The sequence below is a fragment of the Symsagittifera roscoffensis genome, chromosome 3 (assembly GCF_963678635.1).
Source record: "Symsagittifera roscoffensis chromosome 3, txSymRosc1.1, whole genome shotgun sequence".
Lineage (NCBI taxonomy): Eukaryota > Metazoa > Xenacoelomorpha > Acoela > Convolutidae > Symsagittifera > Symsagittifera roscoffensis.
In genome coordinates, this window is record NC_087064.1 from 66100195 (window position 1) to 66119310 (window position 19116).

Consider the following 19116-nt stretch of genomic DNA (forward strand, 5'->3'; position numbering starts at 1 on the left):
ACCATTGAATCATTTCATTATAGGGGTGGCAATTCGTTATAAGATACCAAAGGGTGGGAATAATTGAAGAGATCCATAATATGTTACAGATATGTTGATGTTTGATTCAGTTAGTACGCAAAAGCTGATGAACAGCCTTCCTAAATTTAGTTATAACAAACCTCGCTTCCACTCTATTTATCAAGAACGATTTTTCGAATTGGCTTTCCAAACAATTATGTAGGAAAAGAAGTCTGCAAAAAAAATTAAAAAAAAACAAACACTACCAAAATATTCCATGCGTTTAACTCGAATTGTCTCGAATGAACTTCACTTTTATATTTAAAAAACCATTGGAAGAAATATACTTTCAAGCTACAATTAGCATCGAAAAGAAAAAATAAGCAGATAATAATGTGTAGGCAGACACCCGTTGGGACAAAAATGTAATTCAAAACTCGAGTGTTAAAACACTTGGAAACTGAAGTTTGAGCTTTCAATGGAGCACACACTGGCATAGGAAATTTTTCCCCCTTAAAAGAAAACAGATCAGGTAATTAGTTCGATGTTTTTAAGCCGACATTGTTTAAGTCAAACCAATCAAACCACTTGCGATCCAAAAACTATAGAATGAAAGCACCATGACGCTCAAAAATTAGCAGACAGAACTTCAAACGATGTTACAATTGACGAAGGATGTTGAATAGCGAAAAAGATTAATATAGAAGGAGGTTTTTTTGCGTTTAAATTCATTTAAGCTTCTCAAATAGGTCCTAGTGATCTGACTTTGGGCACTTGAAAATTAGTGCCCGAGCGAGACCTATCGATCTCAAAAGTAATGCCAGACAATTCAAGGGGAAAAAATCGGTAAATAGGTCGACAGAATTAAAGCCACAGTCATTAAGTTGAATTTCAGCCACCAATTTTCGCAAAAAAATCATGTTTGAAAAAACTGCATATGAGGCCCAAATAGGATTCACGATAGCTATAAAAATAGCGTATGCAAAGTGGACTACAGAATTTGGAATCTACACCGACAGAGTTTAAATCGACAACCAGAAGCTGAAGCAGACAAATCATCAGGAGAAAATAATATCGAAACTATAATAATACATACAATGGTTTAAGACTAGATATAGCATGTACCAGTACTGACTATTACCCAGTAGGTAAATTTGAATTTTCATGAAAATGAGCATGTCATCAGCATAGCAACATCATTAGTGCTTTTCTTAAACTAGTTGTTGACCCGAAAAAATTTAATAACGCTCGCTAATCGCAAGCGCAACACTGAGGCGAAGCAGATCATCGCACCTTTGCGATAGAAGAATGAATGACTCACTGCTTGCAGATGAACCTATAAACCGAACAAAAACCTGTAAAATTTGCAAAAACATCTAGAATCTTGGAACTTTAAAACTGTACTGTTAGATTCTTTTTAAAATCGGCAAAACAAAGCATCACGCTACATGTGATATAACCATACATAACAGAATAAGCTAAACGATATAAAGAGATAAAAGCTCTAGAAAAAAAAAACAAAAAAATATATCTACCAAAACTTTTTCTGTTTATCTTGAATAAAATTTCTTTTCTTTATTATTTTCTCGGAAGTATGCCAAGATGTAAAACAACTAAATGTTAAATAAGCTTCGAAATGTCAAAACTTATAAAGCAGTAACAAAGCCGACAATTTTTGAGCAGACAAGTTGTGCCGAAAAAATGTGTTTTATTAGAAAAACTCACACACTCAAAAAGTTTTCAAGTTCCTCCTTGAAACACCCCTTTGCGCTTCAAACGATTAAAAAAGGCTTCTCAGCTGATATATTATCTGCGAAACATTTTAAGCCGAAAAAAAAAAGAAAACGGATATAATGAAATCGGAGGTGGTAAATATGCAACCAATATAAAAATTTCGAATTTTAGAACGCAGGCATGCTCAGAAATTGTCTGTTCTCCATCTGTTTGTTGGTTGATGAAAAAAGAGACGGCAAAATTTTCAGTGATCTTGTGAACAAGTTATTTACGGGAGAAAAGTCTAAAAACCGATTGCAATACTACACTTTATCGCAAGGGTAATGAAGCTAATAAAAAATTCACTAAATCAAAGTTGTTAAATTCACAACCAAGATAACAAAGAAAACCAGTTTCAGATTCAACGAGTATTTAAAATACAAACAAGCTCAAACTATGTTGATAAAATTACAAAAGAGCTGACGAAATGATTCAGTGAATTTATTAAACCTGTTGTTTCCATGAATAAAAGTCTATATTTCGATTTGATAATAATCTTCTTGTCAATTGGATTTTTCTTTTGACCGAAAAAAAAACTGCGAAACCAATAGATCAGCCGTCTCTATATTCGAAATAAAACTAAAGCAAATTTGAAACATTGATAAAGCCCGCATTTTTCCAATAAAACGCCATGGACAAAGATATAAGGTTTGAAGATGATCTGAAAAATAATGCCCCTCGATCCCCCCAAACTACCAAGCTTCAAGTTCACGCTCACTTTGCCGACTGCAAAATATTTTGCTATTTACTAGTACCAACATTGTAACCAGGCAAATCTAAAGGGCCAATATTTGCGACTGATTTTTATTAAATCAATCAGGAAAATTTATCCGAAAATTATTCAGAAAATGCCCGTAGAGCCCTCCTGATTCATTAAATAGTTCTCTCTCGTGCATGACGTGGATAAATTCTGAAGATAAAATCATGATTGGAACAGAATTTTTTTGATATTAAATTACTAAGACAAGAAATTTTCGAACATGATTTTATCAAACTACAAACGATCAAAATAATAATTAATAAGAAAGTCCATTAATATCGGCTACTTTCAAAGTTATTTGAATTATATAGAAAACTTTTCGAATGTGACCAAACATTTCTTCAGGCGCTGACGTCTGCTTGATTCTCAGTTTTGCAGACAGTTGCTTATGAAGGTGATACAGTGTTCTGAATATTCGTCAGGATATTTGACATAATGAGCAACATGCACTGAATCCTTAAACCTATGTGACCCTACGGGTAGCCCATTTTGACTTCTGTACCGGATCGAAAGTTCCACATCCTTAAACGGAATCAGACTGTCTATATCCGAATAGATATAGTACAACGGCCAGTGTTCGGTTCGAGCCCTATTCGCTAAGCTAACTAAAGACCTCCACCCGAAAATAATTCTTGTAAGTGGAGATAGTACTGCAAAGAAAAAAGCACATGCGATTCTCAAAAGTGTCTGGAAGGTGGTCAAGTTTTCCATTCTAGCAGATATAAGCGAGTATCTGTACAACGTTGAGACGTGAGGTCTACCGGGACAACTGTCTAACACGGCTCCACAGACTTTCAGATGATCGTACTTATTTCCAAACAGAATCAACTCCACTAGTTCAGAGTAAAACGCCATTCCGTTGTTTGAGAACACATGAAAGAATACAGGATGCTCTTCCAATCCCAGATCGGCACTTATTTCTAGAAACTTCTGAGCTTGTTTCTTAAGACTGATCATATCATCAACAGTAATGAAGTAGCGTCTAAATTGGGGTTTGAAAGCGACTGTTGTTAGTCCACACTTGGCATACATGTTCGAGTATTTAGCCAGGTGAGTATCTGTGCATCCAGCCCAGCCAATCAGAAACACGACGGGCTCTTTTTCCTGAATGAACATTATCTAATTGAGCCTCACCAACAAAACATAGCCAACAGACAATTTTAAAGGCAATCACACATACATTGCATGTAATAAATTAGAATTTCTCAAATAGTATTTTAATTATTATACTTTTGTTTGAAACAAATAACTTTTTTCAGTTCAACTGATTAGAAAAGCATTAACTATGTTAACTTAACACTAATCAAATGTCAAAGTCCATGGTATTATAACGCTTATACAGCCTGCAGATTCAAAAAGGCACCAAAGTAACACTTTACGTGCAACTTAGGCTGGAAAAAAAATGCATCCTACAACGCTCGTCTAATTTGCGACTTAGGTTGGAAAAAAATTGCATCGCAGCTGCGCTCGTGTAACAAGCACAGGAAAGCGAAAAAAAATTAATAAAAACTTTTGCAATTTTCAATTTTCGAAGACAAAAAATATCAGGCTAAAGCTCTTCAAATTAAAAATCAATTTTTAATTAACGCTTTTCTGATTTAATTATTCAAGCTAAAGAAAACTGGATCAATAGGTAAATTTTTCTGGGAAATCTAAAAATTAAAATCTACTTTGGAAACTAGAAATCGTTTGTTTTTAACGCCATTCCCGCTTTCTTAATTGGAGAGTGCCATATACCTAACTTTTAGCAGACGAACTTAAATAGAAACCAAAAACAGCATTAATACGTAAGCCCAATCCATAATTGAATTAAGAAGAATGAATGATCTTATGTAGGTATCGGATCATTTCAACACTTTTTTTTGAAGAAAAAAAACGAATCATCAAGACGAATGTAAGTGAACATCACTTCGACCTTTTACACTGAAAGTGTTAACGAGCTCTCAAACATAGCCCCGAAAATATTCTGCTTTCAATTAAAGACTCAATTAACTCACGGTAATAGACAAAAGTGAGCGATGTTTATTGACCTTCCAATTCCAAAAAGTTTTCCAGAACTGTTTTTGTTTTTTTTTAATCTTTTTGGATAAATAAACCCATTTTGAGAAGAATCAAGAGGGAACATTTTCATTCCAATTTAAAACCTTTAATTCAAAAACCACATTTGAAACTATAAGCCATTCAAATTTTATTGCGCTTTTTTTGCATTTGTCGCTGGGGACGTAAAAACACGTTCTTATGAACTTTTTGCAACTTTTTTTAAACCAAAATTACATTTTTCGGCTTGCGCCTTCTCAAAGTTAATACATATTGGCGCTATGGACGCCTTTGGAAAAATTTTAGGGACAATTGGTCCGCATTAGAAGTCTTAAATTAGTACCAAATGATGGGCCCTTTGGGTGGCGAGTGGGTCGAGTCCCTAAGAGAGGGACCCCTACCCGCTCTAAATCTGCACCTGGTTCAAGTTAGATTTTACAAACGAATTCGAAGTGAAACCAAATATCAGACCGCCAAATTTTAGCAAAAACAAACGCAAACTTTTTTCTTAAAAGAAAGACAAACATAGGACCTCAATATAAGTTCAATAAATGCCTTCACTCTGTTCATTCTCACCTAGAAAATGACATGTGTTCTTAAGAGAGGAAGTGAGAGAATATTAACTTTCACAAAAAAAAACAAGTTCACTTAAATTCATTTGCGATGCTGAGCACATTTACAGAACACTTTATCGCGGTACAAATGAGGGATTGACTTCAAGTTTCTAGAAAGATTTGCTTGAAAGAGCTAAAAATTTTCTTTGAAGGAAAGTTGAAAAAATTTCAAAAGAAGCAATGAGCCAAAGAAAGCTCTTTTTTGATAAAAGCAACCAATTTGAGAAAACTTCAACAAACACTGATAAACATAAACTAAACACAGAGGCGAAGCGGTACTTCGCATCAATTGCAACAAAAACGCAAGCTCCGAATTGCAAGCTAGCGAATACAAAATGAAATGCAAATAACAAAATACGAAGGGGAAAAATTTAAAAATAATTTCAGAAAAGCGAAACCACCACAAATTTCAGAAAATACACAACCACCAGTATTAAAAAAGCTCATAGTATTGAACGAGCAGCACCTATGCCCACAAGTAGGCAGACGACCATTGAGCCGAAAATAAAAAAAAGCCAAAAGAAATTATTCTCATAAAAAACTTTTGAGCAACTAAGTTTTAAAACTTTCAAATCTTGCAACAAACTATTCATCATTTTGCAAAAACCTAATCTTGCAACAGACTATACATTTTTTGCATTTGAAGAGACTCAAATTAAGATAACTCAGCAGATGAAAGCCGGAAACATTTAGACCGAAAACAGCTTTTCAGCGAAAAAAAAATAACAAGAAAAAAATACGAAGGGTTAAATCAAAAACACTTGAATCCACGAGGAAACTTGCTGACAGCACAGGAAAATTCCCCAATGTGGCAGCTAAGCCGAAAAAATACAAGCCGACAAACAGTCCGACCAATCAAATTTTCCAGGAAAAATTCAATTTCATACATACTTCAAAAAAAAACAAGGTCCGACCGGGATTCGAACCACAGACCTTGGGGTACAAGGGCATCCGCGTTACCTCTAGGGTAAGTGGGAAAAGTCTCAAAGTTGCTTAGGTTCACTAATAAAGCAGCTTCACAATTTCTTGCTGATGAGCAAGAACAGTTGTTTACGGTGGAAAAATTTCCCGATTACAAGACACTTGCTCTCGCAAGTGTAATTATATATGAGGTTACAAGTGAAGTTTAATACCAAGTTTGAAATTACAAGATGGCACCAAATAAAAATAGACACAATTTAGCAAGTAATAACTTGGAATATAATAAACTGAGGGCATTCACACCAACTTTGCATGTAATAAGTTGGAATGTATTAAGCCACATTATGTATAAATTGTTCATTTCAAAAATTTTGGAGATATATTGAAAAAGAAATTGGGAACTTTTAAAATTGGATGAAAAAAGGTCACATTTCATTTGAAAAATCTTTTATGACTAATAATTTTGATAAAACTAACAAAATTAGATAGGGTCAATAGGTAATGTTTTTAATCCACTGGGAGATCATTTGCGCCATTTGCAATTTTGTAATTGGAGACGTTAATGTCTTTCTTTTAAAAAATGAATTTGAAATGAAGAAAAGAAATAAAAGGTCAAAAAGTTTGAGCGTGGAAAAATAGAAGTTGAGCGTCGACAACTTTTCAGACTTTCCCTTGAAAAAAAAACAGGGACTAAATGAGTGTCGTCACTTCGTTCAGCGACACTTGAAATGTTCAACAGAATAATTGCGATTTAAACTCCAGATAAAAAGAATTTACCCTGATGTTATCGGGTACACCCGAGGAAGGAAACTCTTCGTTATTATCAGCAGTAGGACTGTCCTCGTCGTCGTCCTCGTCGGGCATTCGATTGGCAAACTGAGCCGCATACTCCAATTCCTCGCTACTCTCGGACGAATGCGAGTCTCTCCTCACTTTCTCCATCTTCACTCCTTGTTTGACCTCTTCAATTGAACCCAACTTTCAATAATGAAAACAACTCAGAAAAATCTGAAACAGTTACGAGACTGAATGTTTTTCTATTTGATTTCAGCTTTCTTAAATAGTTTACCGGCTGAATGCGTTTCTTTATTCAAACAAAACTTTCGGCAATCAAAAATAAGGATAGACTAAAATATCGTAGGCAACAATATATGACCGGGTTAGAACTAGAAATCGATCATTAACATTAATCTAACGCAAACATGAAAAGAAAGATGTGGATTGAATCAACATATTCTTTTAATCAGAGAAATAACTAACTCAATTAGCAGATTCTAGACCTAAAACAATTTTGGGTAAAGGACAGAAAGACGAGCCTTTCTAGACTGAACTTAATAGGCAATGATAAGAGAAAGTAAAGCAAACAAAGCCTGTTAATTGTAAACAATTAAGGTCACCTTTCTCTCAACTTGACTTTTGACATTACAGCCAAGCTGACTCACTCGTTTCTCTCAACTTTTCAAAAACAGCATGACTTACAAGGAAATGACAAACTTTCAGGAGTATGAAGAAAAAAGAAAAAAATGAAGTTTGAAGCATAGACATTTTACACCTCGTGGACTGTGGCCTCTTGCTAAAGTGGTGGAAACCTTTCCTGGACAAGATGGAATAGTCCGCTCAGTGAAGCTGAAAACGCCAACTGGATTCAAAGTTCGACCTGTGGTCAAATTGAGCCGCGTTTTCCCAGTTTCGCAGTAACCAAGCTCCAAATAGCTAACCAACCAAATAATCACGCAACTCAGCCTTCAACATATCAACTCGACAAAGATGAACAAATCTACGACTCTTCAATTCAACTAAGACAATCAGCTCAACGATAGACAAACCAAGATGAAGATGAAAAAGAACAATTTCTGGTTCCCTTATCTACTGGTTCCCTTATCTTTGTATTTTACCGTATCCTTACTATTTTATTCAATACTTTATTTGCAAGCTCTGCAAATGTGGGCGGGTGTTAATTGTAAACAATTAAGGTCACCTTTCTCTCAACTTGACTTTTGACATTACAGCCAAGCTGACTCACTCGTTTCTCTCAACTTTTCAAAAACAGCATGACTTACAAGGAAATGACAAACTTTCAGGTAAAATAATGTTTCAATTTATACGAAAACTCGGGATTAATATCAACTTTTCTGAATAACCCCCTTATTAACAGTTCCCCTTTTTCTAACGTTCGCCTTTTAGTATTCCCCGTACCATGTAATATAATATCCCTATTTATGATATTATATTTACCTTAGTTTTATCCCTGATTTACTATTGTATTATTTTTCATGTACTTACTCAACTGATGCCCAACTGCATGGAACTCCTTTGACTCAACCCTTAAAACTACCCTTACTAACAATTGGTGTACTACTCTCCTCAGGTAATTTACCCATTTATTATAAAGCCGTAACAAGGCACAGAATACGTAGACAATGATTCGCCGAAAATGTGATCATCCTTCATTACAACAGTTAGTTTCGCTTTCCTTACACAGATACGAAGCATGGCAGCACTTGCGATACAAAATATGTACCAGAAATCAGAACTACACCGTAAAAACAACTTTCTTTAAATACTGCGACATGCTCATGTTTCGAAAAAAAATTAGAACAATTACAAAAGACACGATTTAGCTGTTCTTCAACTCTTATACTCTTAAAAGTTCACTTGACAAACTGAAAATGTGCCAAAAAACATTTGCGAAGGAGGATTTTTTCACTCCTACTACTGGCTGGTCATTTTTTAAGCATTTCATATTATTTCAATCCCAAAGCATCAAATTTTCAATAAAATTTAGCTTAAGCGCTATTTATTGATTTCTCCTGAATATCAGAAGAATGAAAAAACAAAACAATAATTCAAAATAGCTTCCAATAATAAAACGATTTCTTTAAAATCTCAAAACTAAAATTAAGCCAAACATTCTAAAAAGGATTTAAACATACCAAAAATTTATTTCCAACTAGTTAACAAGTACTAGCGTGTAACGCACCTCCGGTGCTTCGAATTTTCAACGACTCAAAAAACTATTATTTGAGTGTACTCTGACAGCACCCAATTACAGGGTTCGTAATTACAAATTTTGCTAAATTTTTTATTCAAGTTTTTTATACAAATTTTGAACCATAAAATTTTGCGAAGTTTCATATAAGTCCTTCAAAAATTTTAAAACGAACTAAGAAACGTCACATCTGTGAAACTGAAAGCAATTGAGCGGTCGCATTTGGACGCAAGATTTGCAACTCCTGAGAGTACTCCTACAGTACCCAACTACAACGTTGCGAAACTCAAATTTTGAGAAACTTCATTTTAGGTTTTCTAAAAAAAGGTATTCACATCTCGAAAACTACAAAAATTGGAGCAGTATTTTTTGATGGCAATATTCGCAATCTTTGAAAGTACACAACTACAGGGTTGGGAATTTCACTTAAATTAATTATTTTGTAATTTGAGTTTTCTGAAAATTTCCAAAAAATCACAAAAATCGTCATATCTCTTAAACAAAAACGATTTGGACATTCTTAATTGGAGGCCGAAATTGCAACCCATGAGATTACTCTGACAGCCCCCCATGGCGATATAGTGAAGCCCGCAATTAAATATATAATAGATGCAATCAAAATACTCAATTAAAATTGGTCAAAAACTCAGCAAAAAAATAGAAAATAAAATCTATTAAGCTGAAGGTTATTGAAAGTGATGTTATACAGATTTAGTGACCAGGCCAACTCCCCCTCTTTCTTGAACTCAAAAATTGGAGCAGTATTTTTTGATGGCAATATTCGCAATCTTTGAAAGTACACAACTACAGGGTTGGGAATTTCACTTAAATTAATTATTTTGTAATTTGAGTTTTCTGAAAATTTCCAAAAAATCACAAAAATCGTCATATCTCTTAAACAAAAACGATTTGGACATTCTTAATTGGAGGCCGAAATTGCAACCCATGAGATTACTCTGACAGCCCCCCATGGCGATATAGTGAAGCCCGCAATTAAATATATAATAGATGCAATCAAAATACTCAATTAAAATTGGTCAAAAACTCAGCAAAAAAATAGAAAATAAAATCTATTAAGCTGAAGGTTATTGAAAGTGATGTTATACAGATTTAGTGACCAGGCCAACTCCCCCTCTTTCTTGAACTCAAAAATTTCATCGCCTTCATTCATACGAAAAACCTCTACGCTCCTACCTAATCAGATGAGCCTAGATTTTCTTCTTACATATCGTCTTGAAAAAATGTTGATATTGTTAATTAAAAAGCGCCCAGTTATCGAATATTCTGTGCCAAAACTACCAAAATTAAGCTTAGATTTCATTTAAATGATGGGAAAAAACTGTCACTAAAATTGAATCCAGATAATCGAATCGTTAAAAAGTTCTTCGACAAAAATTTCTGGAAATAATAATGGCAAGCCCTCTTAGAGATAGGCTGTCCAACGAAAGTTTCCGGCCAGTCAAAATGTAGTTGATAACGCCGCGCCAGCCTGCTATATGTCTCGTTCAATCGACGTAATCGTTATCTATCATATTTTTCCCTCTCGACTGATCATACCCATTATTGCTACTTTCACAAGTAGGCTAAGCACCTGTAAAGAAGTATCTCCTATGCCTAAGACTGTTTCAATGGACGTCATAAGGGTTTATCAAACATGTTAATGATCCCACAATCAAAAAAGTCTCCTCACTTCATGCTTCAAGACTTCTTTTATTACCGGATAAGCAGAGCGTTGATATCTGACCACGTGGACACAAAATGGTACTTATATTTTTTATACGACACACCAAAAACCAGCAAGGAACCAAGAAGACAATTTTATCATGACCATGTGATATTGATATCTTTTTTGAACAAGCGGCGCTTTGATCGCCCCTTTGTAATAATTTTCATAGTTTTCTGACGCAGTTTTTGTTTGAAACCTCGCTTGCTTGATTCGTAACCTGCCGCTTGTCAACCAGAAAGGAAAATAAGCAATGAAGTAGGCTAACAAAAAACCTGCTGTGAAAAAATCGTTAAAAAGATGTCAAATAAAGGAACAGCGAGATTATTGCTAAAAGTTGTGATTTTGAACAAATAACAGATCAAATCTGATCAGCAAATAACAGATTAGCTGTGAAAAAAAAACCGTTTTAATGAATGTGATTTTAAAACACGTCCGTACTAATTAAATTTGGAATTGATTTATTTTCCAGTGGGAGAGCACTCCAATTTTTTTTACCAACAAACGCGAAGCTGCGCAAGCCGCATGCAGATTTAATTTCTGATCTGCGAATAAGACTAGTACGTTTTAGGCAAGAGCAAAACTCGATAATATCTGCAAGATAAATCGAACTTCTTTCAGGCCAATAAACTGTTTATTTGCCAAGTGTTATCAACTTGCAATCAGTCGTTCTTTCAATAGGAAGTCTGTGTAAGGAAGCACGTCATGTCGAAAACCATTTATATTACTCCACTTTCGAAACCCAAAAACAATACGACAGCTAGCATTATGTAGTCACTGGAATTTCTTTTATAGATAACGAGATCGAGATCAGCCAGGATATACTGTTGCAATAATCTAGTCGGATAAGAATTAAGTTCCAGGTTATCATAAGACGGCTTCCGAATATCTGACACTGTAAAATTTTCTTAGCTGAAAATATAAAAGCTACAAACAGAATGAACCTGCTATTGTCAAATAAAAGTAGAAAAAACTTCCAAGAGTTTGGGAAGAAATAAAAGATTGACAGTTTTCCATTCACTGTAAAAGTGTCCAACTTTGTGATATCTCGCGGACGACAATCTTGAGTGTTTCCAACATTGCATGACAAACTTGCATATCCAAATCAATTAGATGACTTCCATATCATGCTCAATTGGACTAACGGAATTGATTTTAATTGATGATACGGACAAATAAAGCGTGGTATCATCAGCACGAACTTGATAATTTAAATTGGGGCAATTTACAGCTGTCGATTAGAGGATGAGGTGCCACTGCCGTGTCAGTAGTATCTTCAGTTGAAAATTTAGATGCAACAATTACTTTTTGACGCCGATTCGAAAGGTATATTATGACCAGATACAAACAAAGTGAACAGATTTGATCGCCGAAAAATTTATTTGGTTTAAGGTTCTGTAAGTCTGCCTAACATCACATTTTAAAGCTTTCTCCAATGATATTTCATTATTCACTAGTACGTTTGAATTTCTTATCTCTATAATATTACTTTTATGCTTTATGGCCTGTCTAGTGATTACAATATCAACTTTCAGCTTTATCTTTTCCTTATTCCTGGTAAACCTTGTTTTGAAAAAAAAAAATCGGCTGCTAAACACTTTTTATTTTCGGCACTCTTGTACTGAGACACTTGTACTGAATCTTGAGTGAAACAATTTTTTTACTCAACTGTTTATCGCCTATTTCGTTCAATTAGCCGCGCAAATGCGTTCATTTTGTTTGTTTTGCTTATTATTGATTTTAGTGTTTAGAGCAGACCCAAATCTTCGGGGCCCAGGAAATTAGACGATAAGCAAATTAGACGGATGCTACAAAAAAGGAAATAAGACGATTTTTTTACATATCTGGCATTTTAGACGTCACTGCTATGAAAAGGAAAGGGCCAACAAAATTTTTTTAAGAGTCAAGTTTCAAAAATACAAAAAGAACAAAATGACATCATCTATCAAAACAATTAGTTCAAATGAACATTAAATGTCAAAGCCGAATATAACAGGAGTTTTGAATTGAATCAATTATTCATAATTGACATGTAAAACTTTTTGGCCACCGCAATTTAACCGTTGTCTGCAAACAAGTTTATTTTTCTCACGCAATTTGTCTGCAAACAATTTTAATCTCCCTCACTTTCAACTATTTTCTCACAATTGCAGTTTTGCAAAATCTATTAATTACCTTTTAAGTGCCTCCGTCTAATTTGCTTATCGTCTAATTTCTCAAATCCCATATCTTTGTCATTGGTGGCGTCCCTCATGCTTGAAGGACCGAATGCTTGAAACTAATTTTAGCTTACTTTCAGCCAATCAGAATTGAGTATTCAAAATCTCAAAGTAAATCGCGAAAATCTCTAAGTAAGAAAATAAATCCAGGCAATTAGTGTTAATATTGACCGATTAGATAATAAGCAGATGAGTTTTCAAGACTGAAAAAATTCTTATGATTTTGACCTCATTAATCTTGTTGATTATCTGAATAGTATTGCAGTTGCAACCCGCAATTTGTTATAGATGTTTTTTTTTATTATTTTCCACTGATTTAATACATTTTCTGTTGATATTGACTTCGATTTTGTGAGAAAGGCATTTAGCCAATAGAAACGCTTAGCGATTTTGATTGGTTGAAATTTTTCAAGCATTCAGTCCTTCAAGCATGAGAACCCTCCCCTTTGCCATTTATCCAATTTAGTCCAATTATTTGTCTCAACAAAACACATGAAAACTGATTTATTGAAAAATCAGTTCAAAAACAATCACAATCAAAAAGGCTCAAACCTAACTTACAAACATATTTATTACAATTTCAGACGTCTCATATGGTGGTATATAAACCAGCCGAAGTATAAACCATCCGAAAATGCGTAATAGCTTAATAAAAGTTAAGTAACAATTATGTTAAATACACTAACACTAGCTCGTTAGTGTAAACAGTTGTTCAAGTCTTTCAAATTTCATTGATATGACATAACATTTCGGCTGGCTTATATATTTGTCGCATTTTCGGCCGGTTTATACTTCGGCTGGTTTATTCACCCTTGTATCATATGCAGGGTTAAAAAGAGTTTTCACGACTTGAAATAAAACCGCTATGAAGCAGCCGCTAGCTCTATGGCTTCGTGTCTTGCAGTCGTAAAAGAGGCAACCAAAGCAGTAAGCTGCAAGAACTCAGACGCTCCGGCGAGCAACCTTTCCTCAATATCTGCCATTTTAGACAACAATTTACACTTAACAGCATGTGGAAAGTCAATCTTCACACAGTACAGATGAACTTGAGTGATAATATCCTGTAAAGAGTATCCTTTGGTAGAACAAAAATCGAAGATTCCGTCGACACAAGCCGAGAACTCTTTATTGAGGAGCCACTGGACGATGGTGTTGATGTCTTGCTTTGAGGGGTTCCCTGTACAGACGTAGACGGACTCTTCGTCCACTGTTTTGTACGCAGTTGCACAAGACTGAAGGATGTTCAGAGAACGACGCATGTCTCCTAAACAGGACAACGAGTAAATTATATCTCTCATACGAGAACGCTGACGCATAATTCATCACTAACTAGATTAGCAGAACTTGATAACTGATAAGCATCAACATCAAAAAAAGTGTTTCTAAAACAATTTAGCGGGCAATGAAATCATTTTTAAACATCTTTGAGCACTCGGCGTCGGCACTTGAATTACATGAAAAAAAAAATTAAGCATGTCTTTGGGGAGTTTTTTAAATGCATGATTTAAACATATTTTTTAAGAATACTAGCGTATTTGAAGCAGTCTGTTTCGTTCCTTACCAGTGGCTAGACTCAAGATGGCGTTTAACCCTTCTTCAGTCACAGTCACTTTCTCAGATTCGATCACATGTCTGATTCGGGGCATCATCTGTTCAGCTGTCAGGGGTCCGAATCGAAACCTAGTGCACCTAGAAGAAACACACACACTCGAGTTATTCGAACATGATTCCTTAAACAATGTATGCAAGCCCAATAAAAAAAATTACTTCATTTTAGCACATACTGCATACACATCCCAAAATTTGTAGATTTCCGCAAAAAACCAATGACTTTCGTAAGCTGTTAGTTTATGTTGAGTTAAATTAAAATAGAATCCCAGATTCCACGGAAAGTTTTGTTTAGCTAAAAAGACCAGAAAATGACAAAATTAGAAATCTTTCTGACCTGGATTGGATGGCTGGTATGATCTTGGACAGGTAATTACAAATGAGACAGAATCGCGTATTCTCCGTGTACTTCTCCATCACTCTCCTGAGAGCATTCTGGGCATCATTAGTCATCGCATCCGCCTCGTCCAGAATCACAAACTTGAACTTCTTGTTAAACATAGTACGAGTGCTGGCAAAGCCCACTATCCGTTCACGTACTACTCCGATTCCTCTGTCGTCCGATGCATTCAGTTCCAGCACTTGAGACTGGTAGTCTCTTGGATATAGTTGCTTCACAAGAGCCAGAATTGTAGATGTTTTACCAGTACCTGAAAGTCACTAACTTTGAGGATGGAGCTGGCGCCGAAAAAAAAGCAACTATTTGGTAAGAATTTTTACGTGCCTTAAACGCTTTTTGGCCTGTTTTTTTTCTTTCAAAAACTTTTCTGCGAAAAATCGGCTAAAACATCGTCTTTATAAGGTTTTAAAAGAGCTCGGAAACCAAATTTGCGCGACCAAAAAAATCATCAAAATTTTCGAAAAAAAATATGAACATCCACCCGCCGCCCTCGCGAAAATTCTTATCTACCCCTGCCTGAGACCATCCTTAATTGATAAAAATTTCAAGATTAGGCGGTTGGTGGGCCAGCATGCTCCGTTGTCTATCCATTCCGGTATTTGATTAAATGCTGATCTACTAATTTATTTATGGCAAAAATTGATTCTTTCTTTCCTTCAATGAACTCGAATTTAATTCTAAAAAAGTACAACAAATAACAAAATCACTCGCTTAAACGTTGTTCAACTCAATTTTTTAAACTATTAAGTCTCTCGATTTGTTTCTAAATACTGTTGTTGGCATTTCTCTCGACAACTCTAATTTCTCTTTTTTCTTTGGAATTTTGAACAAACCTATTTTTTCAAGCTAAAACCAGATTTGAACCCGATCGAGCTGGCTATTTTCCGAAATATGTAGGAAAAAACGAGATGCACCAAAATTTTCCTATGTCTCGATAAAAGAAAACTAGGGCCCAGCTAAAGCTGGAAATACCTGTTTGATATTTTTTGATTGTTATACTAATAAGGATAAAATGGGTAAACTCAAAATTTCAAAAATAGGACTTTGCCCTAAACCTTAGTTGTTTGTTTACTTAAATAAGTTTAGAAATTTACCAAGGACATAACAATTTTCTGATTTAAAAAATAAAGAGTAGCTACTGCTGGTTTTCTCGAGTGTACACTTCATCTAAGAATTGGCAGGGTAGTTTTCGAGAAAAGTCAAAAAGTTTAAAAAAAAGACGGTCAAAGTTTGAAAAAACATTGAAATTTTTGAGGCCATAACTTTATTTTGAAAAATTGGAAGTGGCCGCTTATGCAGGTAGGCTTTCAACAACCTATTGTTTCGATTAAACCCTTGATATCAGAATTGGCAGGATAGTTAGAGATAAATCAAAAAATTTCCAAAAACCTGTCAACAAATCAAAGTTTGACTTTTCCAAGGGCCATAGCTTTTCGTGTAAAAAAAGATGGGCGTAGCCGCTGATTCACATATCCCGTTAATTTGATTGAACCCAAATTCTCAAAAAACTACAAAAAAAAGTCAAAAAGTTGCAAAAATCGAAACTCGAGGGTCGTTACTTTTCCGAGGGCCATTACTCCGAGTGCGAAACAATTTTGGCGTAGCAGAGGGCAGATTTGCACAACCCGTTCTATTCATTGAACCCTAAAATCTCAGTTTTGAGAAGGCGGTTTTTGGGGAAAAAATCCAAAAATATGGGTCAAATATTTCCCCACCGACATTTTTGAAGGCTGTAGACAGTTGGGTAAAGTAAAAAAGACTAGGGCATTATGCAGGCACACAGGGGAATAGGCAGTCCTTCATGGAAACTCCTCTTTTGAAAATCGATAAAATCAGTTTCTGAGAAAATCAATAGGGCAGTTTTTGAGCTACATTGAAAAAAGTTTCCAACGCTTCTCAAAAACCCAATTCCATACATTTTCATAACGCCTGTTTTTATCAAACAGAAATTCTAGGAAAACTACCAAGCGAGACATTTGAATGTTAAATTAGCAACGGAACAAAACTTACGAAACTGAAACCAAACTTACGACTATCTTTAAGCAGCAACCAGTTGAGCCGATAGAAAAATTGACTTTATATAAAAAATTAAGTTTCAAGTCCCATCTGAAACTACAATAAACAACACTTTCAACCACCATCGTACTTGTTTAGAGCACATGAGTACTTGATGTGGCAACTATGCCGACAGAACTTGAGCAGACAAACGAAATGCCAACAAATCAATTTCTATCGGAAAAAAATTCAATTTCATACAAACTGAAAAATTAGAATTGTTCCAGGATTCGAACCCCAGACCTTAGGGTGCAAAATCAACCACGTTACGTCCGGGCCAAGTGGAATCTGGAAGTCTTTATGTTTCATAATTAAAGCAAGGGCAAATTCTTGTACCAAAATTAGTTTAGGGGAAAAGAATTCTCGCATGTGTAAATAATGTCTGGAGAAGTATGAGTAGTAATTGTTTATACCAGGTGGTCCGTAAAACAGCAGATGTGGCAACTGATCCATGTCAATGAACTTCTGAATAGTACTCGTAATATCCTGGTGTGAAATCAAATCGCCCAACACTGCTGGTCTATACTTCTCCACCCACGGCAACAGGTTCAAATCTGTGACTTTGGCCAATTTATTTTTGGGTGCGATAGAAGCGGTTGTTGTTGTTTCACTTTTTGACGGTTCAGACACGACTGTGATTTCGGCGTCGGAGGATGACACAACGACAATATCTTCTTGCGCTTCGTTTGCGGTATTTGTTTCCATTGGAGTATCTGATTCAGTTTCAGCAGGCATTTCTAACTCTGAAAGAAGAAAATACTTATTCCATTCAATTCTAATATCAACAGAGTCAATCATGAGCACTAGTTTTTAGTGCTCAGTATTATGTATCTTGGAAGAACAAAAATAACAATTACATTGGTTAGCTGCACCTTTCAAAATAAATACTTAAGGCCACGCTTTCTAGACGGTCCCAATCTCTGATACTCTTCTAAAAATATTTATTTCATTTTCACATTCTACGTGGAATAATAGATCTGTCCCAGTCAGCTGTGTTACTGCCAGTCAAGTTTATTGACTTCAGTTGTGAGCGAAGAACAAGCAAAATTCTTCGAAGGTTTTAGAAGCAAAGTTCATTTGGCTTTACAGCTCTCTTGAAAAAACCTCAACTTTCGAAATTCAAAGAAAAAAATAGATGACATTTAATCTATTTGAATTTCTTGAACGATTTATGACCGGCGCTTTTCCACAAAAATAACCCAATTTGAGAAAACTTGATCAACAGGTAAAGTTTTTATTCCGCTGGAAATCTAAAAAATAAATTCCACTTTAGAAACTGGGAATAGTTCACGTTTTTTGCGCCATTTCCACGTTCGTATTTGAAGAGTGCTATTTAAGTCACTTTAAGCAGATGAATTTCAATTGTACTCAAATTGTGCATATATACCTAAGTGCATTCATATATGCATCAATATGTATGAATGCACATTTGTAGTTATTAGAGCATTTTAAAAAAAATTTCCTGAAAAAAACACAAAAAAATCAGCAAGTCCTTTATAAGAGTCTTCACTGCGTTCATTACTCTTAATAACTTGAATCTGCTAAGGCAAACAAGCCGATACAAGCTTCGCAAATAATTCCATTGGCAAACGAAACTATCTTGAAAAAAAAAACGAATATATTACACAGAGGCGAAGTTGCACTTCGCATACACAAGCAAAAAATATGACCGATAATGCTACTGGGAAAAACTAAATGAGAAAAACTTTGAGTCTACAAAATTTCCTAAGTGACGCACGCCAACTATGACGCATTAGCAGTACCAGTCAATTTGAAAAAAAAAAGGAAATTTACCAACCAACCAGCCTCAATTTATAGAGCAGTCTATGGAGCAGTAATAACATGAAAAATTTAAATGATATAAAAATAAAATGATTTTTTTTTAATTTGAATTTTTTTTGTGTGAGAATCATCCCCCTACACGCCATATTAAGTACAAAATGATAAATTTTGCTCCTAGTAACAAATCAATTATGGCAAATAAGCTTCCTTGCACAAATTTGGAACGATTTCTAAG

General features: G+C 35.0%; 3 protein-coding genes across 3 annotated transcripts in view; 1 reads left to right on the top strand and 2 right to left on the bottom strand.

The window, feature by feature from the left end:
- The window catches only part of LOC134841206 (frataxin, mitochondrial-like), a 291857-nt gene that overhangs the window by 107946 nt on the left and 164795 nt on the right, over positions 1–19116 (top strand). The window lies entirely within an intron of this gene.
- Positions 2268–7147, bottom strand: LOC134841915 (transmembrane protein 53-like). Its single transcript, XM_063857987.1, has 2 exons — positions 6883–7147; positions 2268–3637 (listed from the first exon to the last, which is right to left on the bottom strand). The coding sequence occupies exons 1-2, from the start codon at positions 7045–7047 to the stop codon at positions 2900–2902; spliced, it is 903 nt and encodes a 300-aa protein (XP_063714057.1). The 5' UTR covers positions 7048–7147; the 3' UTR covers positions 2268–2899.
- Positions 13526–17838, bottom strand: LOC134841278 (replication factor C subunit 5-like). Its single transcript, XM_063857159.1, has 4 exons — positions 17513–17838; positions 14982–15294; positions 14598–14725; positions 13526–14300 (listed from the first exon to the last, which is right to left on the bottom strand). The coding sequence occupies exons 1-4, from the start codon at positions 17832–17834 to the stop codon at positions 13900–13902; spliced, it is 1164 nt and encodes a 387-aa protein (XP_063713229.1). The 5' UTR covers positions 17835–17838; the 3' UTR covers positions 13526–13899.

What these genes read in the sequence shown, in the direction of transcription:
- LOC134841915 (XM_063857987.1), bottom strand. Translation starts at nt 7,047, where the DNA reads ATGGAGAAAGTGAGGAGAGACTCGCATTCGTCCGAGAGTAGCGAGGAA. An exon ending in GTGTACCCGATAACATCAGG is followed by an intron (nt 3,638 to 6,882) that starts GTAAATTCTTTT and finishes ATGTTCATTCAG; the next exon opens with GAAAAAGAGCCCGTCGTGTT.
- LOC134841278 (XM_063857159.1), bottom strand. Translation starts at nt 17,834, where the DNA reads ATGCCTGCTGAAACTGAATCAGATACTCCAATGGAAACAAATACCGCA. An exon ending in ATACCAGCCATCCAATCCAG is followed by an intron (nt 14,726 to 14,981) that starts GTCAGAAAGATT and finishes TGTTTCTTCTAG; the next exon opens with GTGCACTAGGTTTCGATTCG. An exon ending in CATCTTGAGTCTAGCCACTG is followed by an intron (nt 14,301 to 14,597) that starts GTAAGGAACGAA and finishes TGTCCTGTTTAG; the next exon opens with GAGACATGCGTCGTTCTCTG.